This window comes from Gobio gobio (genome assembly GCF_949357685.1).
Source record: "Gobio gobio genome assembly, chromosome: 18".
NCBI classification, from domain to species: Eukaryota; Metazoa; Chordata; class Actinopteri; order Cypriniformes; family Gobionidae; genus Gobio; species Gobio gobio.
Window position 1 is genome coordinate 5,734,877 of NC_137111.1, and position 27,259 is coordinate 5,762,135.

At 36.6% G+C, this 27,259-nt stretch overlaps 1 protein-coding gene across 5 annotated transcripts in view; it reads right to left on the reverse strand.

Moving 5' to 3' along the window:
- Positions 1-27,259, reverse strand: part of dst (dystonin) — a 338,403-nt gene that overhangs the window by 102,359 nt on the left and 208,785 nt on the right. For all 5 annotated transcript variants that reach the window (XM_079842865.1, XM_079842868.1, XM_079842869.1 and 2 more), the window contains 11 exons: positions 26,730-26,853; positions 23,207-23,415; positions 21,791-22,108; positions 19,003-19,169; positions 17,961-18,117; positions 12,053-12,179; positions 7,658-7,714; positions 7,329-7,564; positions 4,966-5,095; positions 3,421-3,620; positions 1,684-2,179 (listed from right to left, as the gene is read on the reverse strand). In XM_079842865.1, the coding sequence (XP_079698991.1) occupies positions 1,684-2,179; positions 3,421-3,620; positions 4,966-5,095; positions 7,329-7,564; positions 7,658-7,714; positions 12,053-12,179; positions 17,961-18,117; positions 19,003-19,169; positions 21,791-22,108; positions 23,207-23,415; positions 26,730-26,853 (2,221 nt within the window). The remainder of the gene's footprint in view (positions 1-1,683; positions 2,180-3,420; positions 3,621-4,965; positions 5,096-7,328; positions 7,565-7,657; positions 7,715-12,052; positions 12,180-17,960; positions 18,118-19,002; positions 19,170-21,790; positions 22,109-23,206; positions 23,416-26,729; positions 26,854-27,259) is intronic.

The window sequence follows — 27,259 nt, forward strand, 5'->3', positions numbered from 1 at the left end:
GATTATTTAATAAGGATGTTTAATTCATACAGCGAAGAATATAAAGTGCTATTTTATATTTGGCTACTTTATTCATTTCTGTACCTGAAAACTTCTGCCTGAAAAACCTGAAAAGCACTGTTTATTTCATTTGTATCTTTGTTTCATTGTATTTATTTGTGTTTTTGCTTGTAATTTTAGTATTTGTTCTTATTTTTTTACTGAGAGTTTACTTGTCTTTAATAACGTTTTCAATTTATATTAGTTAGGCAAGTTTGGAATAGACAATTGTGAATTTTCACTAGTATCTAAAATGTTCACTATTATCTAAAAAATGCCTGTTTTTATAAAAAATATTTATGGCCGGTACATTTTCTTAAGTCACTGGCCATTGGCAAGGTGTGGCAAAAAGTTAGTTTTAGGCCCTGGCTAAGTTGCTAAGTTGGCAACACTGATCAAGCATGTGGTGTAACAGTTTATACCACATCAAGTGACGTGTATTGTTTGCTCTCTCCCTCTCTACATGTTTTAGGGCCCTTTCACACCTACCTTGTTTGGTCCGGATTTTCTGACTTTTCAGTTTGATCCGAATCAAAATTACAGGTGTGAAACCTCCCCCAGACCACGGTCCGGACCAAAAAGACGTATAGAGGTAGTCTCGGTCCAGATCAAACCTGAACAAAGGTTCGGTTCGTTTCTAGTGTGAAGCATTTTCTGTATGGTTCGGGCTTTCAGACCATTTACAGGAAGTTCCTGTTTATGTTTAAATATTATAATGTTATTTTAAAATTTAATCTTGGCTATATTGATTATGAAAAGTGCAAAGATGCACAAGAGTGGGTCAGAATTGATTTCGACCACTTCATTAAATTTTGTTTTGTTGAAAGTTTGTTTTGTTGAAAGCCTTTCTATAAAGTACATTTCGTTTTGTATAAATTGTATCTTAATGATAATCAATGTTTCATCAGCCAATTGCCTGGATTTAATAAATAAGAAGCAAATAGTCTAAAGCAGACAATCGTGACATGGAGGCGCTGAAGCGATCAATTGCATTGCTCTTGATCGCGTCTCATAAATAAACCCAAACTCAGCAGCTACTGCCTCACAGACATGACAAATATGAGTATAGAAAGCTTGAAATGTCCACTTTTAAACTAAACAATTTGAAACGAAAAGAAATAGTCAAGCAATGTGCACTGTTCACTAGTGGCAATGATATGCGTCCATTTACAAACCAATCAATGTCCAGATGCCGCCCACATAGATGATGACGACAGGACGCAAGTGTGTCATGTTCAGTTCTTTAGTGCGCTCGCATGATTGCAATGCGAAACCAAACCAAAACTAACCGAACGTATAAAATGTATCAAAACATGAACTTCGGTTCGGACCTTGGTGCGGACTTTCAGGTGTGAAAACGCCCTTGCAAATGATGGCTTCAGCACACTTTTATACACAGATATAATCAGACTTTTTGCATTTTCTGCACTGACTTGGAATTGACTTAAACATAGTGAAGTGTATTCAACTTAGCTCAGAGTAAACATTATCAAATTGGCCAAAGCCCTTGATAAATGAACGTGCAGAGGTCAGGGGGTGGATAGGACTTCATGAATGAAGTGCATTCAAATTCTAAGGAAATGTGTGAGCAAATAGAAAATCAGTGATGTTGCAGAAGGAAGGAGTTGAAGTTAACTACAATACCTGCTTTGTCCTCAAGTTGTCTAAATGGTTTAGTGACGGCCTCAAGCTGTTTTGTCAGGTCCGCTCTGAGATATTCCTCAGTCACCATGGCAGAGAGCTCGGAGCAGACGTTTTCTGCCTCCTTCAGCCTCTTCTTCTCCTCTCGTAGCTGAACCAGGATTGCATTGGTGGCTTCAATCTGTTTCTTGACTTCATCAGGTTGGGTGCTGAGTGCCTGCTGGTTATTAAGCTCTGTCTCCAGGCAAGTGGCACTTTTATTGAGGCCTTGCAAAATCTCCTGGAATTGAGTGGTCTTACCGACCGCCTGCTCAATGAGGGCATGTCTTTGCGACAGCTGACCTGTCAGGGCCTGCCACTTCTGGGAAATAGATGCCAGCTGTTCTTTAACCTGCTCGACGGCAGGATCCTGCTTCTCTGATGCACTAGCGATGGCTGTGGCGGCTTCGGTCAACTTCTCATACTGAGGCTTGCGGCTGTCAAACTCCTTGAGGAGAATCTAATCAGAGGAATGACATCAAGCAACAGGCATTAAGGGATGAGCAGTGGCATGAGAAACAGTACAGTATGTCACTCCATCTTTGTAACTTTAAAGAAACAATTGACCAAAATTCTGTCATCATTCCAAACTGGTTTGACTTTCGTCCATGAAACACAAACGTGTTTGGCAGGAGGTTTATCGTACTGCTCTTTTCCATACAGTGAAAACTCTGTCGAGCTCCAAAACCAGCAAAAAACACATATGTCCATATTACCAGTGTATTATATCCCAAGTCTTCTGAAGAGAAAATGTCACTTTGATCAAATGCCACTGATTCTTTCATTCCAGGTGACTGATCAAGTGTGATGTGCAAATAAGAACTACTGCTGATTTTCAGAGAAAAATGACACATTTCTACCATCATATGGTTTCAGAAAACTTGAAAACTTGGCATTTAACGTGAGTGTCATATGGATTTCTCATATGTGACCCTGGAGCATTAAATTAGTCATAAGTCGCATGGGTATATTTGTGGCAATACCCAGCAATACACTGTATGGGTCAAAATTATTCATTTTTCTTGTATGCCAAAAATCATTAGGATATTAAAGATCATGTTCCATGAAGATATTTTGTAAATGTCCTACCGTAAATATATCAAACATTTATTATTAGTAGTAATATGCATTGCTAAGGACTTCCTTTGGACAACTTTAAAGACGATTTTCTCAATATTTAGATTTTTTTGCACCCTCAGATTCCAGATTTTCATTCATCCTCATTCATTTCACTATCCTAACAAAACCATACATCAATGGAAAGCTTATTAATTCAGCTTTCAGATTATGTATACATCTCAATAAAAAAAAAAAAGACCCTTATGACTGGTTTTGTGGTCCAGGTTCACATATGCTGCTTTGTGTCCGTATAGAGAATAAAGGCAGTAGGAACATTCTTCTAAACATCTCCTTTAGAAGAAGGTCACATGGATTAGGAACATCACAACGGTGAGTTAATGATGACAGAAATTTATTTTAGAGTGAATTAGGGCTGGGTGGTATGACGATATATATTGTGATGTACCAAATTCATAGATTTTTGAGGTTGAACACTCAAAACCACTCATATCTTCAAATAAGATATTGGTAATATCGCCCATCCCTTGAGTGAACTGTTTGCTTAACTTCATATAACCTTTAATACTATTCTTTCACATGAGTCACAGCTCTTATCCGTGTTTACAGCATGACTGCCAGTACCTGGACTTGCTGCTTTTGTGTGTTAAGCATGTTGGGATCCATAGACAGCGACCCCAGCACGCCCATCATCAACTCCTTCTCCTGCAGCCACTGCGAGAGTTGTGGTTGGGTCGTCTGGAAGAGCTCCAGCATGCGGGACGACTCCTCCAGGTGCTGTTTCCTGATCTCCATGGTGCCCCTGACCTCCTCCCATCCCGCGTCTGTGTGTGGAGCACAACACACATCACTTTATCACTCCCAGCTTCACTTCAGCCAAACTCCTCCACTATCAGCTTGAGCTTTCACAGGAGCTTCGGTTCACAGCAGGGTCAAATTAAAGGGGCGTGGGCAAAAATGCCATCAAGAGCAACAAAAATACCCACTAAATTCAGGATGAAGGGGCACAAATGCCACTGCTGTTATTAAAATAAAATGTGAAAATGTCAATTACAGCATTATATTTAGATCTGGTCACATTGCATCAAAGATTTCTTGCAGCGTTGAGCATTATAGCCAATCACAGACGCGTCTGTTGAGCGCATGAATGGGATGCCCAATCAGAGGGGTTTAAATTAGTCACTAGTGCAGAAGAAATCAGCTGAGTTTTGATCTTTCGCAATTGCTGTCAGTAATGGGGAATGATTTTTGGTTTTTACAGTTTATTTCGAGTTTGAACTGTTTTGTTTTTCAAGCTACTATGAGTATGTTTACACAAAAACGATGTACTAAGTTTTTCCTTTGCATCCGACTAAAAGCGCTGTATTATTCACGCCAGGCCAGTAGATGGCGATGTCACTTTGTAAAAAACACTACACGCCTATAGCCTGAACACGTAATACACATACGCATGACGGCAACGTTTTCACAAATTCATGTTTTTGTAGTTTATACGGAGACGACAACGCTATTGTTTTGCAAAACTTGCACTTTGAAACCCGTTTTCAAAAGTTAGTGTTTTCAGGCCCCAAAACGTGTGATAATGAACGGCCAAAACGCATAAAAAGTTCAAACGGTGTTGAGTAAATGGGCCCTAAGAGAACCAGTGTGTGTGTTTCGCAGCTTGTTTTGTCTGTGTAGCCTATACGAATGTGGAGTGTAAACACATTTTTAATGTATTCTATTAATTGACATTAATAATCAATAATTATAATATCAAGGGCAATAATCAATAATAATGACTGTTGATTTAATTTTGCAGGCCTCTGTAATGAGTGCATGTTTTTATATTTATAACTTCAAACTAAACGTTGTTTTTAGCGTTTTCAAAATGTTTTATATAATGTATATACATTTAAACTGTCTGTGTAAATGAGCATAAATGCAGTGTAAAAATGTCTTTGTTGATGTTTATAAAATTGAATTGGTAACATTGTATGTCATTATTCGGATTGAATTGATTAAATATAAGTATTTGACATAAAAGACAATGCATTTACATGAAATAAGGTCATTATAAAAATGTAAAAGGTCATTTTTGCCCCTGGTTTGCAGTCGCTGCAGGAGATAAGTGTGTGAATTTGCACCTGGCCGTCCCGCAGCAGATAAAGCAGATTAATGGACACATACCGATCTGTGCCAGCATGTGCTTCCACTTTTCTGCCTCGGGTGAATCCGGGTTCTCCTCGATCAAGCCGAGCAGATTCTCCCTGAGCTGCTGGAGCTGCGCTTGCTTTTGTTTCATATTCTCTTCCACGACCTGCAACACAGACGTGATGAGCAGCTCTTTCAGTGCCAACAGTTTAAAGCATGGCCTTATAATGGGGGATCGTCAAGGTTTTCATGGTGAATTTATAGCATGGTAAGCAGACACAGAGTTTGCACTTTTTCCAGAATTTCTGCGCTGATTGTTGAGGAAAATCTGCAAAATTACATGGACTGAAATATGACCAAAACTTCGTACTGTAACTCCTCCAACAGCTTCATCAAACTTGGCATATCCATTGATCCAAGCAACCACTAAGTACACCTTAACAGTCGCCTAATAACCATCTACAGCAGGGTTTCCCAAATGATGAAAAGCTTATAATTAACTTGGATGACTAAAATAAATAGTTGTGACAGCACAATCAATCAAAATAATACTCAAATCATGATATGGATTAGTGCTATTATCAAACCAAAGGCTGCGATGTAATTAAATAAGTATATAGTCTGTTGTGCTATGTGTTGTCTATGTTGTCTGCTTCTCTTCATCTCTTCACTTCATTCACACATTTGCATAATTATATACAGTATTTCACCAGCAATCCAACAAAATGAACATTTGTGGATCTAAACATTTAAAAGTGAAGAATTTAAGACATAAATATAAGTATTGTAACTTGCAGTGTAAAATAAAATATAAATTATAATTATTAAAAATATTTTTATTTTATTTTACAGGACAATTTATAACTGTATTTATACCTTTAATAATTTAAAAAAAGAATTAAAACATTATAATAAAAATAAGCCCAAATATACATGCAGCCCTATAAACAAATATATTTAAATAAAACATAAAAAAAAAAATTTGATCTGTTTACTTGCATGTCATGTGACTATCATAAATATTAGTTTTTTAAATGCCAGTGTAAAATAATATCATTATTAAAAAAAATAAAACTATTATAATATTATTATAATTACTATTAAAAAAATTACTTAAAAAAACAACTATATTTATATCTTAATTTTTTATAATTAATCAAAACAATATAATAAAAACAAATCCCAATGCAAGTTATATTTAAATTATATTTATATATAGTGCATCCCTATATATATCTAAAAATCTAAATTAAATATTTTATCTGTTTACTTGCATGTCATGTGACCATCATAAATATTATTATTATAAATTACAGTGTAAAACAAAATCATTATAATTTTTTTTTAAACTTTACAGGAAAAATTGTGATTTATAACTGTATTTATATATTTCATAAGTTTAATAATTAAAATAATATAATACAAAAAAGCCCCAATATATGTCCAGCCCTATATATAAATACATCTCAAATAAAAACTATCAAAATTAAATATTTTATCTGTTTATTTGCATGTCAAGTGGCCATCAAAAATATTACTATTGTAACTTCCAGAGTAAAATAAAATAATTATTATAATTATTAAAATTAAAAAAATATGTTTTTACAGGAGAATTGTAATTTACAACTGTATTTATATCTTAATTTTGAATAATTCATCAAAACAATATAATAAAAATAACTCCCAATGCAAGTTTATAATTATATTAATTTATATATAGTGCAGCCCTATATATATAAAAATCTAAATTAAATATTTGATCTGTTTACTTGCATGTCATGTGACCATCATAAATATTAGTATTATAAATTACAGTGTAAAATATAATCATTATTAAAAAATTTTTTTTTAAACTTTACAGGAAAATTGTGATTTACAACTGTATTTATATCTTAATTTTTTAATAATTAATCAAAACAATATAATAAAAATAAGTCCCAATGCAAGTTTATATTTATAATAAATTTATATATAGTGCAGCCCTATATATAATTACATTTAAAATAAAAGCTAAAATCTAAATTAAATATTATATCTGTAAATATTAGTATTATAAATTACAGTGTAAAATAAATCATTATTAAATATATATATACATGTATATATATATATATATAATTTTTTTATTTTTTTTTTTACTTTACAGGACAATTGTAATTTACAACTGTATTTATATATTTAATAATTTTAATATTTAAAATAATATAATACAAAAAAGCCCCAATATACGTCCAGCCCTATATATAGATACATTTAAATATTTGATCTGTTTACTTGCATGCCTTGTATGTACATAAATTTGTGTAAATGAACGTGTTTTTAAATTATTCAAATATGAAGTCAATATTTTAGGTCTAAGGGGTTCAGATGCTAATGAAGCAGACATAACCGTGCTTCACCTTCTGCTGCTCGATCTGTGATTGGACGGAGTCTTTCCCGGACGGCTGGTTCCTCCAGGATGACGCCATCTTCTTTGTGTCCTCCATCCACTGATGTAAAGACTCAGCCTGTTCATGAACCTCTCGCACTCTCTTCAGCAGAGCGCTGAGCTCAGAGGACCGGGCCTTCAGCAGCTCGCCCAGATCTCCATAACCGCTGCTAATGCAGGACGAGTTCTGCTGCACCAGCATCAGCTCTGAAGGCACATCAAGCCAGAACAGGGAGATTTACATCAGCCATCCTAACAGTTATCACTCACAGCTGAGGCATCACTACTGTGAACTTTCACCTTGGTTGGTCAGATAGGCATGGCTTCCTGGACCAGAACCGTTACTGACAGCTGACCCTAAAGAACACAGACATACGTGTGTCAAGTCAACTTTATTTATACAGCGCTTTTAACAATGCAGATTGTTTCAAAGCAGCTTTACAGTGTTAAACAGGAAAATAATGCAGCATAATTTTATTCAGCCGTCTAGCCATTCTGGAGAAAAAATGTCATCAGTTCATTCAAATGATCATACAGTGGCAGTGTGGGCTTTAGATCAGTAATAAGAGCAGTAATTTAGTTTATATGGTTCATTTAGTTTAATAATTAGATTTATTGAATTGTGTGTATAAAGTCAGAATTGTGTGATATAAAGTCAGAATTGAATTGTGTGTATAAAGTCAGAATTGTGTGATATAAAGTCAGAATTGTGTGAAAGTCAGATTTGAATTGTGTGATATAAAGTCAGAATTGTGTGATATAAAGTCAGAATTGAATTGTGTGTATAAAGTCAGAATTGTGTGATATAAAGTCAGAATTGTGTGTATAAAGTCAGAATTGAATTGTGTGTATAAAGTCAGAATTGTGTGTATAAAGTCAGAATTGTGTGAAAGTCAGATTTGAATTGTGTGATATAAAGTCAGAATTGTGTGAAAGTCAGATTTGAATTGTGTGTATAAAGTCAGAATTGTGTGTATAAAGTCAGAATTGTGTGTATAAAGTCAGAATTGTGTGTATAAAGTCAGAATTGTGTGATATAAAGTCAGAATTGAATTGTGTGTATAAAGTCAGAATTGTGTGTATAAAGTCAGAATTGTGTGTATAAAGTCAGAATTGTGTGATATAAAGTCAGAATTGAATTGTGTGTATAAAGTCAGAATTGTGTGTATAAAGTCAGAATTGTGTGTATAAAGTCAGAATTGTGTGATATAAAGTCAGAATTGAATTGTGTGTATAAAGTCAGAATTGTGTGATATAAAGTCAGAATTGTGTGAAAGTCAGATTTGAATTGTGTGATATAAAGTCAGAATTGTGTGATATAAAGTCAGAATTGAATTGTGTGTATAAAGTCAGAATTGTGTGATATAAAGTCAGAATTGTGTGTATAAAGTCAGAATTGAATTGTGTGTATAAAGTCAGAATTGTGTGTATAAAGTCAGAATTGTGTGAAAGTCAGATTTGAATTGTGTGATATAAAGTCAGAATTGTGTGAAAGTCAGATTTGAATTGTGTGTATAAAGTCAGAATTGTGTGTATAAAGTCAGAATTGTGTGTATAAAGTCAGAATTGTGTGTATAAAGTCAGAATTGTGTGATATAAAGTCAGAATTGAATTGTGTGTATAAAGTCAGAATTGTGTGTATAAAGTCAGAATTGTGTGTATAAAGTCAGAATTGTGTGATATAAAGTCAGAATTGAATTGTGTGTATAAAGTCAGAATTGTGTGTATAAAGTCAGAATTGTGTGTATAAAGTCAGAATTGTGTGATATAAAGTCAGAATTGAATTGTGTGTATAAAGTCAGAATTGTGTGATATAAAGTCAGAATTGAATTGTGTGTATAAAGTCAGAATTGTGTGTATAAAGTCAGAATTGAATTGTGTGTATAAAGTCAGAATTGTGTGATATAAAGTCAGAATTGTGTGTATAAAGTCAGAATTGAATTGTGTGTATAAAGTCAGAATTGTGTGTATAAAGTCAGAATTGTGTGAAAGTCAGATTTGAATTGTGTGTATAAAGTCAGAATTGTGTGTATAAAGTCAGAATTGTGTGTATAAAGTCAGAATTGTGTGTATAAAGTCAGAATTGTGTGATATAAAGTCAGAATTGAATTGTGTGATATAAAGTCAGAATTGTGTGAAAGTCAGATTTGAATTGTGTGTATAAAGTCAGAATTGTGTGTATAAAGTCAGAATTGTGTGTATAAAGTCAGAATTGTGTGTATAAAGTCAGAATTGTGTGATATAAAGTCAGAATTGAATTGTGTGTATAAAGTCAGAATTGTGTGATATAAAGTCAGAATTGAATTGTGTGTATAAAGTCAGAATTGTGTGTATAAAGTCAGAATTGTGTGTATAAAGTCAGAATTGAATTGTGTGTATAAAGTCAGAATTGAATTGTGTGTATAAAGTCAGAATTGAATTGTGTGTATAAAGTCAGAATTGTGTGTATAAAGTCAGAATTGAATTGTGTGTATAAAGTCAGAATTGAATTGTGTGTATAAAGTCAGAATTGAATTGTGTGTATAAAGTCAGAATTGTGTGTATAAAGTCAGAATTGAATTGTGTGTATAAAGTCAGAATTGTGTGAAAGTCAGATTTGAATTGTGTGTATAAAGTCAGAATTGTGTGTATAAAGTCAGAATTGTGTGTATAAAGTCAGAATTGTGTGATATAAAGTCAGAAATGAATTGTGTGTATAAAGTCAGAATTGTGTGATATAAAGTCAGAATTGTGTGTATAAAGTCAGAATTGTGTGAAAGTCAGATTTGAATTGTGTGATATAAAGTCAGAATTGAATTGTGTGTATAAGTCAGAATTGTGTGATATAAAGTCAGAATTGAATTGTGTGTATAAAGTCAGAATTGTGTGATATAAAGTCAGAATTGAATTGTGTGTATAAAGTCAGAATTGTGTGATATAAAGTCAGAATTGAATTGTGTGTATAAAGTCAGAATTGTGTGATATAAAGTCAGAATTGAATTGTGTGTATAAAGTCAGAATTGTGTGATATAAAGTCAGAATTGTGTGTATAAAGTCAGAATTGTGTGAAAGTCAGATTTGAATTGTGTGATATAAAGTCAGAATTGAATTGTGTGTATAAAGTCAGAATTGTGTGATATAAAGTCAGAATTGAATTGTGTGTATAAAGTCAGAATTGTGTGTATAAAGTCAGAATTGTGTGATATAAAGTCAGAATTGTGTGTATAAAGTCAGAATTGAATTGTGTGTATAAAGTCAGAATTGTGTGATATAAAGTCAGAATTGTGTGTATAAAGTCAGAATTGAATTGTGTGTATAAAGTCAGAATTGTGTGTATAAAGTCAGAATTGAATTGTGTGATATAAAGTCAGAATTGTGTGATATAAAGTCAGAATTGAATTGTGTGATATAAAGTCAGAATTGTGTGATATAAAGTCAGAATTGTGTGTATAAAGTCAGAATTGAATTGTGTGATATAAAGTCAGAATTGTGTGTATAAAGTCAGAATTGAATTGTGTGTATAAAGTCAGAATTGTGTGATATAAAGTCAGAATTGTGTGTATAAAGTCAGAATTGTGTGATATAAAGTCAGAATTGAATTGTGTGATATAAAGTCAGAATTGAATTGTGTGTATAAAGTCAGAATTGTGTGTATAAAGTCAGAATTGTGTGTATAAAGTCAGAATTGTGTGATATAAAGTCAGAATTGAATTGTGTGTATAAAGTCAGAATTGTGTGTATAAAGTCAGAATTGAATTGTGTGTATAAAGTCAGAATTGTGTGTATAAAGTCAGAATTGAATTGTGTGTATAAAGTCAGAATTGAATTGTGTGTATAAAGTCAGAATTGAATTGTGTGTATAAAGTCAGAATTGTGTGTATAAAGTCAGAATTGAATTGTGTGTATAAAGTCAGAATTGTGTGTATAAAGTCAGAATTGAATTGTGTGTATAAAGTCAGAATTGTGTGTATAAAGTCAGAATTGAATTGTGTGTATAAAGTCAGAATTGTGTGTATAAAGTCAGAATTGTGTGTATAAAGTCAGAATTGTGTGTATAAAGTCAGAATTGTGTGATATAAAGTCAGAATTGAATTGTGTGTATAAAGTCAGAATTGTGTGTATAAAGTCAGAATTGAATTGTGTGTATAAAGTCAGAATTGTGTGTATAAAGTCAGAATTGTGTGTATAAAGTCAGAATTGTGTGATATAAAGTCAGAATTGTGTGTATAAAGTAAGAATTGTGTTTGTGTGTATAAAGTCAGAGTTGAAGTGTGTGTATAAAGTCAAAAAAAGAGAATAAATAAGCCTTTTTTGACATTGACTTGTGTTTATAAATAGCCCCTTTCTTTTTTTTGTTTTTGTTTTTTTTTGTTCTGTTGTTGCTTTCTGTTTAGTTATTAACTTTTGTATTTTGACTACATTTGTAATTACAAGTATGTGTATACTCTCTTTTGTATTTTGCTGTTTTTTGTCAATAAAAAAATAAAAAAATAAAAGAAAACAATAATTAGATTTATTTCGATATTTAGTTGAAAAATTTTGAAAAATGTTGTGTCCCCAACTGAGCACGCCAAGCCAGAGGCAACAAGCCAGAGGTGTGTGTGTGTGTGTGTGTGTGTGTGTGTGTGTGTGTGTGTGTGTGTGTTCACTCCAGACAGAATTACTGAGTGATGGTGTAGAACTGAGACTAAATGTTTTTGTGAAGTCTTAAAATACCTGCGTTGTGCTGTGTCCTGGCTTTGGCCGGGGATGTCAAAACACTGATTAGGCTACACAGAGCAGATCCTTGGCTGTTTATATCCTGGACGGCCGGAGCTCTGGAGGTCCACTCATCCAGCAGGCCCTGCAGAAGCAGCGGAAGAGCCGGAAATGTCATCTGAAAACTCTAAATCTATGTCGAGTTAAGAGTCATTTTGACATTTTCATTATTCTCCGTTGACCTTTGTAACATGACACACACACACATTCCCGAATGCGGAGCGATGCTCTGATGTGACTACAGTAACTCCCTGAAGTAAACACTTCAACACACAAAACATGACCCAGTGTCTGTCCTCCTCATATGAGGAACCGGTCAGTCCTCTAGGGAGATTTTAATGGATAAACAACTGTTATTCTAGTTTAAAGGGGAGGAAATAGATTTAACACTTGTGCAAACTTATGGACATTTTTATCTTTTGCATTTTGGCACGTGTGAATTTGACTATTTCACCCCCATTTCCTTTAATAAATCTATTTTTCACTAGAGACACAAAATAGTTAGTATAGTCATTTTTAATCCCAGGGCCATTCAACTATAAAACGATGCACTCTGTGTTAATATGGCTTTGAATCTCAAGCTGATCTATACATCAAATAATGTTAGTGGTGCGTAAGTTGTAACTTAGTGCCCATCTACGTCAAAACTAGGCTGTAACTTACACACAGCTGGTGCAACCGACCCCTGATCCCTGGCAGTCTACTAACACTCTACTAACACTCTACAAACACTCTACTAACACTCTACTAACACTCTCTTCTAACACTCTACTACAGTCTACTAACACTCTACTAACACTCTACTACAGTCTACTATCACTCTACTAACACTCTACTAACACTCTACTACAGTCTACTAACACTCTACTACACTCTACTACAGTCTACTAACACTCTACTAACACTCTACTACAGTCTACTATCACTCTACTAACACTCTACTAACACTCTACTACAGTCTACTAACACTCTACTACACTCTACTACAGTCTACTAACACTCTACTACAGTCTACTAACACTCTACTACACTCTACTACAGTCTACTAACACTCTACTAACACTCTACTAACACTCTACTAACACTCTACTACACTCTACTACAGTCTACTAACACTCTACTAACACTCTACTAACACTCTACTACAGTCTACTAACACTCTACTAACACTCTACTACACTCTACTACAGTCTACTAACACTCTACTAACACTTTACTACAGTCTACTAACACTCTACTAACACTCTCTTCTAACACTCTACTACAGTCTACTAACACTCTACTAACACTCTACTACACTCTACTACAGTCTACTAACACTCTACTAACACTCTACTAACACTCTACTAACACTCTCTTCTAACACTCTACTAACACTCTACTACAGTCTACTAACACTCTACTAACACTCTACTACAGTCTACTAACACTCTACTAACACTCTACTACACTCTACTACAGTCTACTAACACTCTACTAACACTCTACTAACACTCTCTTCTAACACTCTACTACAGTCTACTAACACTCTACTAACACTCTCTTCTAACACTCTACTACAGTCTACTAACACTCTACTACAGTCTACTAACACTCTACTAACACTCTCTTCTAACACTCTACTACAGTCTACTAACACTCTACTAACACTCTACTAACACTCTCTTCTAACACTCTACTACAGTCTACTAACACTCTACTACACTACTAACACTCTACTAACACTCTCTTCTAACACTCTACTACAGTTTACTAACACTCTACTAACACTACTACTGTCTACTAACACTCTACTACAGTCTACTATAGTCTACTAACATTCTACTACAGTCTAGTAACACTACTACTGTCTACTAACACTCTACTACAGTCTACTATAGTCTAATAACAGTCTACTAACACTCTACTACACTCTACTACAGTCTACTAACTCTATTACAGTCAACTAACACTCTACAGTCTACTAACACTTTACTACAGTCTACTAACACTACTACACTCTACTACAGTCTACAAACACTCTACTACAGTCTACTAACACTACTACTACTACTACAGTCTACTACCGTCTACTAACACTCTACTACAGTCTACTAACTCTATTACAGTCTACTAACACTCTACTATAGTCTACTAACACTCTACTACAGTCTACTAACACTCTACTACACTCTACTACAGTCTACTACCACTCTACTACAATCTACTAACTCTATTACAGTCTACTAACACTCTACTATAGTCTACTAACACTCTATTACAGTCTACTAACTCTATTACAGTCTACTAACATTCTACTACAGTCTACTAACACTCTACTACCGTCTACTATCACTCCACTACAGTCTACTAACTCTATTACAGTCTACTAACACTCTACTACACTCTACTACAGTCTACTAACACTCTACTACAGTCTACTAACACTCTACTACAGTCTACTAACACTCTACTACACTCTACTACAGTCTACTAACACTCTACTACACTCTACTACAGTCTACTACAGTCTACTAACACTCTACTACAGTCTACTACAGTCTACTAACACTCTATTACAGTCTACTAACTCTATTACAGTCTACTAACACTCTACTACCATCTACTATCACTCTACTACAGTCTACTAACTCTATTACAGTCTAATAACACTCTACTACACTCTACTAACACTCTACTAGCACTCTACTACAGTCTACTAGCACTCTACTACAGTCTACTAACACTCTACTACAGTCTACTAACACTCTACTACACTCTACTACAGTCTACTAACACTCTACTACACTCTACTACAGTCTACTAACACTCTACGAACACTCTACTACACTCTACTACAGTCTACTAACACTCTACTACAGTCTACTAACACTCTACTACACTCTACTACAGTCTACTAACACTCTACTACAGTCTACTAACACTCTACTAGCACTCTACTACAGTCTAACACTCTATTACAGTCTACTAACACTCTACTAGCACTCTACTAGAGTCTACTAACACTCTACTACAGTCTACTAACACTCTACTACAGTCTACTAACACTATACTACAGTATACTAAATCTATTACAGTCTACTGACTCTATTACAGTCTACTAACACTCTACTAGCACTCTACTACAGTCTACTAACACTCTACTACAGTCTACTAACTCTATTACAGTCTACTAACACTCTACTACACTCTACTACAGTCTACTAACACTCTACTACAGTCTACTAACACTCTACTACAGTCTACTAACTCTATTACAGTCTACTAACACTCTACTACAGTCTACTAACACTCCACTACAGTCTACTAACTCTATTACAGTCTACTAACACTCTACTACACTCTACTACAGTCTGCTAACACTCTACTACAGTCTACTAACACTCTACTACACTCTACTACAGTCTACTAACACTCTACTACAGTCTGCTAACACTCTACTACAGTCTACTAACACTCTACTACACTCTACTACAGTCTACTAACACTCTATTACAGTCTACTAACTCTATTACAGTCTACTAACACTCTACTACCGTCTACTATCACTCCACTACAGTCTACTAACTCTATTACAGTCTACTAACACTCTACTACCGTCTACTATCACTCCACTACAGTCTACTAACTCTATTACAGTCTACTAACACTCTACTACACTCTACTACAGTCTACTAACACTATACTACAGTATACTAAATCTATTACAGTCTACTAACTCTATTAAAGTCTACTAACACTCTACTAGCACTCTACTACAGTCTACTAACAATCTACTACAGTCTACTAACACTCTACTACACTCTACTACAGTCTACTAACAGTCTACTACAGTCTACTAACTCTATTACAGTCTACTAACACTCTACTACACTCTACTACAGTCTACTAACACTACTACAGTCTACTAACACTCTACTACAGTCTACTAACTCTATTACAGTCTACTAACACTCTACTACACTCTACTACAGTCTACTAACACTCTACTACACTCTACTACAGTCTACTAAATCTATTACAGTCTACTAACTCTATTACAGTCTACTAACACTCTATTAGCACTCTACTACAGTCTACTAACAATCTACTACAGTCTACTAACACTCTACTACACTCTACTACAGTCTACTAACACTCTACTACAGTACTAACACTCTACTACAGTCTACTAACACTATACTACAGTCTACTAACTCTATTACAGTCTATTAACACTCTACTACACTCTACTACAGTCTACTAACACTCTACTACAGTCTACTAACACTCTACTACAGTCTACTAACTCTATTACAGTCTACTAACACTCTACTACACTCTACTACAGTCTACTAACACTCTACTACAGTCTACTAACACTCTACTACACTCTACTACAGTCTACTAACACTCTACTACAGTCTACTAACACTCTATTACAGTCTACTAACTCTATTACAGTCTACTAACACTCTACTACCGTCTACTATCACTCCACTACAGTCTACTAACTCTATTACAGTCTACTAACACTCTACTACACTCTACTACAGTCCACTAACACTATACTACAGTATACTAAATCTATTACAGTCTACTAACACTCTACTAGCACTCTACTACAGTCTACTAACACTCTACTACAGTCTACTAACACTCTACTACACTCTACTACACTCTACTAACACTCTACTACACTCTACTACAGTCTACTAACACTCTACTACAGTCTACTAACACTCTACTAGTACTCTACTACAGTCTACTAACACTCTACTACAGTCTACTAACACTCTACTACAGTCTACTAACACTCTACTACACTCTACTACAGTCTACTAACACTCTACTACAGTCTACTAACACTCTACTACACTCTACTACAGTCTACTAACACTCTACTACAGTCTACTAACACTCTACTAGTACTCTACTACAGTCTACTAACACTCTATTACAGTCTACTAACACTTTACTAGCACTCTACTACAGTCTACTAACACTCTACTACAGTCTACAAACACTATACTACAGTATACTAAATCTATTACAGTCTACTAACACTCTACTAGCACTCTACTACAGTCTACTAACACTCTACTACAGTCTACAAACACTATACTACAGTATACTAAATCTATTACAGTCTACTAACACTCTACTAGCACTCTACTACAGTCTACTAACACTCTACTACAGTCTACAAACACTATACTACAGTATACTAAATCTATTACAGTCTACTAACACTCTACTAGCACTCTACTACAGTCTACTAACACTCTACTACAGTCTACTAACACTCTACTACAGTCTACTAACTGTATTACAGTCTACTAACACTCTACTACACTCTACTACAGTCTACTAACACTCTACTACAGTCTACTAACTCTATTACAGTCTACTAACACTCTACTACAGTCTACTAACACTCTACTACACTCTACTACAGTCTACTAACACTCTACTACACTCTATTACAGTCTACTAACTCTATTACAGTCTACTAACACTCTACTACCGTCTACTATCACTCCACTACAGTCTACTAACTCTTTTACAGTCTACTAACACTCTACTACACTCTACTACAGTCTACTAACACTATACTACAGTATACTAAATCTATTACAGTCTACTAACTCTATTACAGTCTACTAACACTCTACTAGCACTCTACTACAGTCTACTATTACTCTAATGACAGTTAGTTGACATGTAGTTGCAAAGTTACTTATAGTTAGTAGAATGTCTAAAGTGGATCATTGAAATAAAGTGTAATGTTGAGTAGTGGAGATGGATCTGTGTGTGAAGAATCATTGAGTGAGAGTGTCTTCCCTGAAGCATTAGCGGTGAGCAGTGCGGATGATCCGTCACTCACCATGACCTTCTGCAGGTCTTTTCCCAGGCCCAGTTCACTGCAGTTGGGCTGAAGCACTGGCACTTGCTCTTTTGTCTCCTCCAGCCATTTCATTAACAGCCCTGCGGCCGCTCTGAACTCCTGCAGCTGCTTCTGGCAGGATGAAACCTCCTGCTTCCTGCGACACATATGCATACAGAGCGTTATTAAATACTCTGACATCTGGCAAAAAGCATAACTATTGTAATATTGTTTTATTACAACACATGGTTTCCAAAACAGTCCTAGCTAATCAAAACCCTCACTTTATCCAATGAAGTTAAAAACAGGGAGATACAATACCTTCCAAAATTCGGTGGAAATAAATTAATATTAAAGATGCATTAAATTAATCAGTAAATACATGTATAATGTAAGAAATAAATTATGTTCTTTTAAGGACTGTTTTCAACATTGATAATACTCATAAATGTTTGAGTAAATCTTCATATCTGAATGATTTGTAAAGGATCATGTGACACTGAAGACTGGAGTAATGATGATAAATTCAGCTTTGATCACAGGAATACATTATATTTGACTATATATTCACATAGAGCAGCTGTTTTACACTTGAGTAATGCTGTCAAATGATTAATCGTGATTAATCGCTTCCAAAATAAAAGTATATTTGAATACACAAACATACATGCAGGTATATACTGTATATATATAAATATTCATATCACTTAAGTTATACATAAATATAAAAGAAACATTCTTAAATGTATACATGCATATTTATATATACATAATGATACATTATACACAGTACACACACATATTTTATGCAAACACAAACTTTTATTTTGGATGCGATTAATCGCGATTAATTGATTTGACAGCACTAAATATCTCATAATTTGGACTGTATTTTTTATCAAATAAATGCAGCCTTGGTGAGCAGAAGAGAACATTAAAAAAGACTTGACACGTTTGTACGGTAGTGTGTGTCAGAGCCAAGACAAACGTCTGAGGAGTGTATTTCTGCACAAGTACTGTTTTTGAATCTTGAATGACTTACTTCTCGGTAACGGTCTCTTTAAAGGCGTTAAAGTTGTCTGAGATGTTCTTCATCTTGCTCTGAAGAAGAGCTGCGCTTCCTTCAGGACCAGACCTGGCGAGTTCCTCAGACAGTTTCCTCAGGGTTTCCACGTCCTCCGCGTGCTCCGCTAACTCTGCATCTGTGTCCTACAAATAAACACTTCATCAGGACTTCAAGGTGTGAAACATCAACAGATCATAGGACATAAACAGGCTTTCTCTGAGAGTCAATGTCCTTTAATTCCTTCACAAACCATGATTTATATCATTTCATTGGACAAAAATGTGTATTGATCTCTGAATGCACAATGAGTTAATAGGCCTTATTTTCCCGATCTGAGCTCATGGTCTGAAGCTCATGGTGCAGGTGCACTGAGGGCGTGTCCGAACCCACTTTTGCTAGTTTAACGACGGGAAAAATGGTCGGCGTGCCAGACACAAGGTCTAAAAGGGTCGTCCCTCGTCTCTTAATGAGTCATGGGTGTGTTTTGGGCATAACGTGCAATAAACCAGAGTCTCATCTCCCTTTCCCTTTAAAAGCCAGTTGCGCTCGCACCATGGCGGATTCACTATTTACATGTGAGAGGAAAGACTGAACGCTTCTCCAGAGAGGAATCCTTTTATTTGTAATATTTAATATGTGTGTGTGCTGCTGCGCGTCTCTGTGTGTGTAAAGCCTTGTTTATACTTTCGTTTGGCTCCACAGCGCGAGCCTCCGCTGACTGTGCGCGCCTCGTCCGTTTGGGGACGTGTTTATACTCAACGCTAGCCTGACGTCGTCATACTCAATTCTAGTCAGAATATGAGTCTGATCTGCTCCGTTGGGCTGTGATTATGGGGTGTGTTTTAACCGAACCAGGAAAGACCTCAATTGGATAGACCTACAACCAATCAGAGCAATGGAGTGACGCATAATGTTAGTTGTCAAATGTCAACAGAACTCAACTGCACTGTGTTGCCATGTCCGCGGTTTGAAGCGACCCCAATTATGGGATATACAGACCCAGGAACGCGAATTTTAGCAGCCAGCCCTGCCAAAATAACACATATTTTACCCCCCAAATGCCTTTTTTTCCCGGAGAACCCCCCCGGAAAGCTATTGGGCTTGTTTTTGGCTAGTTTTGAGTAACGTTAGCAATTGGGCGGGTTTTGTTGTAAAAACTTGGCAATCCTTTCTGCACGCTGGAATAAGTAATGTTAGAAGAAAAAGATGAGTGTAAACTATCTTTGCCAGTGTTTTAAAAAAAGAATGTAAGGATACACAGAGTACTTACCAACACAATCATCATTTCTGAGAGAAATAGTAAAGGTGAATGCATATACGAACAAGTTCTCCGTAAACCATCAGGAAACAGCGGTGAGAAGAAGTACACACACACGTGACGATGTTAACTTTAGTAAACTTCACCAAAACCACACACCACAAAAGAATCGTGTAAAACTCAAGCTGCTCCTCCCGCAGTTTCTCCTTAAGCCGATACGGAAGTGAGTTAAACAGCAGTTCATGGACTGGCCACTAGAGACAGACTCCAGGAGGAGCAGAATCTCATTGAGCTCATGTTAAAATGCCCAAATCTACAGCAGAAGAACACATGTTTACAGTCTGGGACAAACTGTGGCTTTGGTCTATATAATTTTGCCCTTCATGCCGACTGTGAGGGGGGGAATGTTTTTATAACTCATTCGTTTACATTATATAAAGCCTTAAAGTCCTGCATAATTAAGGGCGTGGCCACTTTGAGTGACAGGTGGATTGCCGTTTGTCTGCTGTCTGTTAGTCATCACGTCATCTCAGCTCCGCCCACGTCCCGCCTCTTTGCCCATTTTCTGTTATCCGGGAGTGATGAGCTGACAAGATGGCGACGGCCAGCTCGACCCGACTTTACGTTTCAAAACTGCTCTTCAGAATCCTATGGGTGATGTCACAGACACTATGTCCATATTTTTTTACAGTCTATGGTAAAACCCAATAAACCTTTTTTTTTTTTTATTAGATTATTACTTATGACATTAGAACAAAATATATGGATAGGAGAACATGTATACAACTAAATTAACGATCTCTTAAACATCTTCTAATTTCTCTAAACATTTTTATTTAGTTTCGTGAACATTTTTTTTAAACATGGACGTTTATTTTCATTAAAAGGGCTTATTTCTGCTATTGTAGGCTCATTTTGTAAACATAAGCAACTGATTTAGACGTGCAGATTGGGAGCCGGTGTGATGAGACATCATGCTCGACCAGATTCACCTTGAACTTGTGCATCTTCAGATACGGAGCCACGCACAAAGTTACAAAATTCGACGTCCACACACCGCCAAGCGAAATGGGGCCTTGCGCCTATAGCCTATAGGCTCATATTATTAACACACCCTTTAAATAACACAAAAAATACTGCACTATTGACTTCAGAGCAGGTTTGTGTTGGTCAATGGTCAGTGGTTTTCAGTTCCTCATAATAGCAACGCTCCAACAATGCTCCTGATGCCCATGGGTGAACAGATGAGCAGTGCATTTGATATTTAAACAACGTGAACATGAGAACTGCGTCCGGCTGAAACTAGCAAAAACACTAGCATCGGGCCAGGCGTCACATTGCATCAGGTGTGTGATAGGGCTCAATGTTATCTAATGTTAACAAAGAATAACAACTTCTGTAACAAATGTGTTTCTCACTGCTAGCCCATGTTAGTTAATGCAGTAACTAATGATAAAAACTGTAAAGTGTTCCCTTTATATCCACTATAGGCTAACAGAAGTGTACCTGGACGAGCTGTGAGAGTTCAGTGACGTTCTTTCCCGGTCCGTCTGTCTCCGTCAGAGCCTGTGAGCTCTTCAGCACAAACTGCTGCACCTTCTCTGATGTCTTCTCAAACCGCTCCACCTTGTCTCTGAGCTCTTCCATCCGGGACACCTTCAGCTTGTGCCGCTCAGAGGAGTCAGTAAAGCGCTGGGACAGGCCCTCCATCTTAGTCTGGAGCAGAGCGGCAGCCGCCGGGTCAGCGTTCTCCACAAACTTCTTCACCTTCGCCTTCATGGCCGAGATGCTGCTCTGCCTGCTGGACATGTCCTGCTCCAGAGCCTGAAATACACAGACACTTGTTTCAATGTGGTCATTCCATTATTGTGTTATGGAGAGTACCTCTCCTTGGGTCATTTTCACCTGACATTCATTTTCTTTTATTAATAATTTGAGTGGTCCAAGAACTTAGGACTTTGGTCACACCTGAACTTTTGAATTTGAGGAGTTTATGTGGTTGTAATAAAAATAGTAACAAATCCTTTCCTCGTGACTCAATTTAACCCCATAGGAATGAATGGGACATGGGGGAAAAGGTTTTTTTTTTCAACAGCCCCACCCCGCCCCAACCACACACACACAAATGCAACATAAATGTTGAAATTATAACAGCATTTTTTGAGCAATAAAAGCATTCTTTTTATTCTAAAGCATTTTTAAATTAATATTTTTCAAGATTTTACTTGTTTTTTCCCCTGCTTCTTATAAAAAATATTTTATAATGTCTAAATAAATACCTAAATGCATACTGAAGGAAAACACTATTATGAGAAACTGACTTTAGGACCCAGAGGAACCGCTCATCCGCTCCATATAGAGCTATAAGAGTCATGAAATATCATCTTATATTATTATTTTCCCACAAGAGGTCGGCAAAGACACCCAATGTAAGACTTTTGGAGCTGTTTTAATATGTTTTTGCATGTAACAGAGTTGTTTTGTATTTAAGTGAAAGAATTTGAAGAAGGGGCTTATTTATATAAAAATTATTGATAAAATCTAGAAATTGTGTGGTAAATACACTTATCTATTTCAGTGCGCATGTACAAAGTATGCGCAGTTAGAAAAATCGTGCGGTACGCATACTATTCTGATGACGAAATTCTCATCAAACACACTGTACGCGGACCTCCGCATAAACACATAAAAAGTATACTTTGGGCTTTAAATTGGGATACAATGGAAGTCAATGGAAACCGAAACTGCTCGATTACCAACATTCTGCATAATCTCTTATGTTCTACAGAAGAAGGAAATGCATAACATGATGTAAATGAGTAAATGGACAGAATTTACATTTTTGGGTGAAGTGTGCATGAGTTCTGTCTGGTATGATGTTAGTTTTAAGAATCTTTGAATGAAAGGTGAAAGGTCACGTACTGCCTCCTTGCTAAGCGCATCTGTGATGGAGTTGGAGTCCAGCGGCACTTGTGGCGTCTCCTTCACGCTGTCTTCCACCTTCTCCATCCAGCTCATCATCTCGTCCAGCCCGTCCTGGACACTCAGAGAGCGCGTCAGAGTCACCTGCAGCTTCTCGTTGCGGTCGCTCACCGACTTCGACAGATTGTCGTATCTCTCTGCGATGTCGTCTGCAAACAGAAGCATGTTTATAAATGGTTTATTCATGTGGTTCGAGGTGTCAAAGCTCTGCAGGACTGACAACATGTCTGTGTTGCTTTGGGATAGTAATCTTTTTCTGGTTGCACTTTATTTTACAGTACGTGTACTTACCTAAGAAAGTACTGGCTAATATAAGGTGACGACATGGGTTAGGTTCAGGGCTAGTGCCTAGTTATTACCCAGTATTGCAGTTACTGTAATAAGTGTATAGTATGTACATAGGGAACAGGACTGTAAAATAAAGTGCTACCCATTTTAAATGGTAAAGGGTTATGGAAACAAATTGCTAATCACAGTGTTTTAGTTTCTTTTTTCACATTTGCACAGAAATACATTTGACATAAACAGAGAAAAACAAACAGAGGGTACATGACATGTTTGTCATTTTCAGTTTTTTGTGTGTGTGTATTGACACAATTTATTTCAAGTTCAATATAAAGGAGCAAAGCATGTTGGAAATTAAGTTTCATCATGATTCATGAGGAAGAGGAATCGATAACACTTTATTTTGATAGTCTACTTTAGACATTCTACTAACTATAAGTAACTTTGCAACTACATGTCAACTAACTGTCATTAGAGTATTTGTAGACTGTCTGATTAATATTTACTAAAACTTTATTTTGTTGGTCCCCCAATAGAGATTCTACTGACTTTAAGTAACTTGGCAACTACTAACCCGAACCCTAACACCTAACCATAACCTACCAGTCTACTGACAGTCAACTAATACTCTAATGACAGTTAGTTGACATGTAGTTGCAAAGTCACTTATAGTTAGTAGAATGTCTAAAGTGGACTATCAAAATAAAGTGTAACCGAGGAATCAACTGGCCTGTTTTAGTAGTGAAGGAAAGCAGAGTTTATATTTTCATGAGCAAATGCCATTAATTTCTCCAGGTTTGACTGCACTGATAATAACTTCAGCCAATGATATAATGAAAAATTGGTTCTGTCTTTCCAACTGAGTAAGATTTTTCTGCTACTGTCAACGAGATTAATAAAAATGGCTCAAGATGATTCGAAATCTTAAAAGATCTCTAAGGGTGCGTTCACACTTGTAGTTCGGTTCTTTTGGTCCGGACCAAAAAACAAAACATATAGTCCTGGTCCGCTTAGCGTTCACATTGGCATTTTTAACAGCGAACCTAAAGTTACCGAACCAAAGGCATAGGGATACAGTCACAACCTGATTGGTCGGCTTTTAAGAAGTATATTTCGCGACGGAGCTGCTTACCGAACATTCAAAACAATGCTGTGTGCTGGATTAAACGCCATCGTTTTATGCGTGTTCATATGGTTTTATTTTTACCAGCTGAGAACTCACAAAATGTCATAAAATGTTCATAAAATGTTCATAAAATGTTCAAAACATTCAGAACAGCAGCAGGATTTCCTCCAGTGTGCAGAAACGAAGATCTGCATATATTGATGAGGCACTTTACCTTCTCGTTTCTCCACGTTTGCCCTCTATTCATTTTTGGATACACCGATCTTTCCGCGTCGTCAAATTAACTGACTTGTAGCGTCGCATCTTGTGACATCACGTCCTGTTTTTGGTTCTTTTACATGTCTTTGGTCCGTGTTGCGTTCATATATCAGTCGAACCGCACCAGAGTTGATTTGGAAGCGGGCCGAGACTCATCTCTTTAGCGGTCTGGGTCCGCTTGTTTGGTGCGCACCAGGGTTCGGATGGCAGCGTTCACATACACTCACCTAAAAGATTATTAGGAACACATACTAATACGGTGTTTGACCCCCTTTCGCCTTCAGAACTGCCTTTATTCTACGTGGCATTGATTCAACAAGGTGCTGAAAGCATTCTTTAGAAATGTTGGCCCATATTGATAGGAGAGCATCTTGCAGTTGATGGAGATTTGTGGGATGCACATCCAGGGCACGAAGCTCCCGTTCCACCACATCCCAAAGATGCTCTATTGGGTTGAGATCTGGTGACTGTGGGGGCCATTTTAGTCCAGTGAACTCATTGTCATGTTCAAGAAACCAATTTGAAATGATTGGAGCTTTGTGACATGGTGCATTATCCTGCTGGAAGTAGCCATCAGAGGATGGGGACATGGTGGTCATTAAGGGATGGACATGGTCAAAAACAATGCTCAGGTAGGCTGTGGCATTTAAACCATGCTCAATTGGCACTAAGGGGCCTAAAGTGTGCCAAGAAAACATCCCCCACACCATTACACCACCACCACCAGCCTGCACAGTGGTAACAAGGCATGATGGATCCATGTTCTTATTCTGTTTACGCCAAATTCTGACTCTACCATCTGAATGTCTCAACAGAAATCGAGACTCATCAGACCAGGCAACATTTTTCCAGTCTTCAACTGTCCAATTTTGGTGAGCTCGTGCAAATTGTAGCCTCTTTTTCCTATTTGTAGTGGAGATGAGTGGTACCCGGTAGGGTCTTCTGCTGTTGTAGCCCATCCGCCTCAAGGTTGTGCGTGTTGTGGCTTCACAAATGCTTTGCTGCATACCTCGGTTGTAACGAGTGGTTATTTCAGTCAAAGTTGCTCTTCTATCAGCTTGAATCAGTCGGCCCATTCTCCTCTGACCTCTAGCATCAACAAGGCATTTTCGCCCACAGGACTGCCGCATACTGGATGTTTTTCCCTTTTCACACCATTCTTTGTAAACCCTAGAAATGGTTTTGCGTGAAAATCCCAGTAACTGAGCAGATTGTGAAATACTCAGACCGGCCCGTCTGGCACCAACAACCATGCCACGCTCAAAATTGCTTAAATCACCTTTCTTTCCCATTCTGACATTCAGTTTGGAGTTCAGGAGATTGTCTTGACCAGGACCACACCCCTAAATGCATTGAAGCAACTGCCATATGATTGGTTGATTAGATAATTGAATTAATGAAAAATTGAACAGGTGTTCCTAATAATCCTTTAGGAGAGTGTATGTTCAAATGAACCGCACTAACCCAGCAATCGCACCAGGGTTCGTTTTAAACCAACCAAACATGACAAGTGTGAACGCACCCTAAATGTATATGTTTAAATATCATGGTTGCAGTTTATTTTACAGTGGTAAAGTGTGTTATACCATGTTATACTGCTAATTTATGCGGATAAAAAAAAACAGGAATAAAATGTAATAATAAATAAAAAATACTTTGATATTACAGTGGGGGAAGTGCGGGGATTGTGCTTTATTGGCATGAAAATTCTTCACGATCCTAAAATGGGCTTCATGTTTTTCTTTTTTTGCCTTGTGCTTCAGGTGTTTCTGTGTGATTGGCTTGTGGACTCACCCACTGTCTCCTGAATCTCCTCTGGATTGGACAGCAGGTCTCCCTCTGCGGTGATCAGGGCATCAGCTGACTTCCTCAGCATGTCCACCGCGGCCTGACGGGACGTCGTCTGCCCTTGAAGACTCTGGAACGGACCAATGATTGTTACAATCCACTAATCAGTGCACCGTCAACAGACTGATCATCTTAACAGCACAGCATCAGTGGTGTGTGTTCTATCTACAGTCACATTAAAACATTATCATGAGGACATATACAGTTGCAAGAAAAAGTAAGTGAACTGCTTGCAGAATCTGTGATAATGTGAATAATTTTAACGAAATTAAAGAGATCATACAAAATATGTTATTTTTTATTTTGTGCTGTCCTGAATAAGATATTTTACATAAAACATTTCACATATATAGTCCACAAGACAAAAAATATCTGAACGTATTAAAATGACCCATTCAAAAGTTTATGAACCCTTGACTCTTAATCCTGTGTATTGTTCCCTGACGATCCATGGCTGTGTGTGTGAGTGTGTGTGA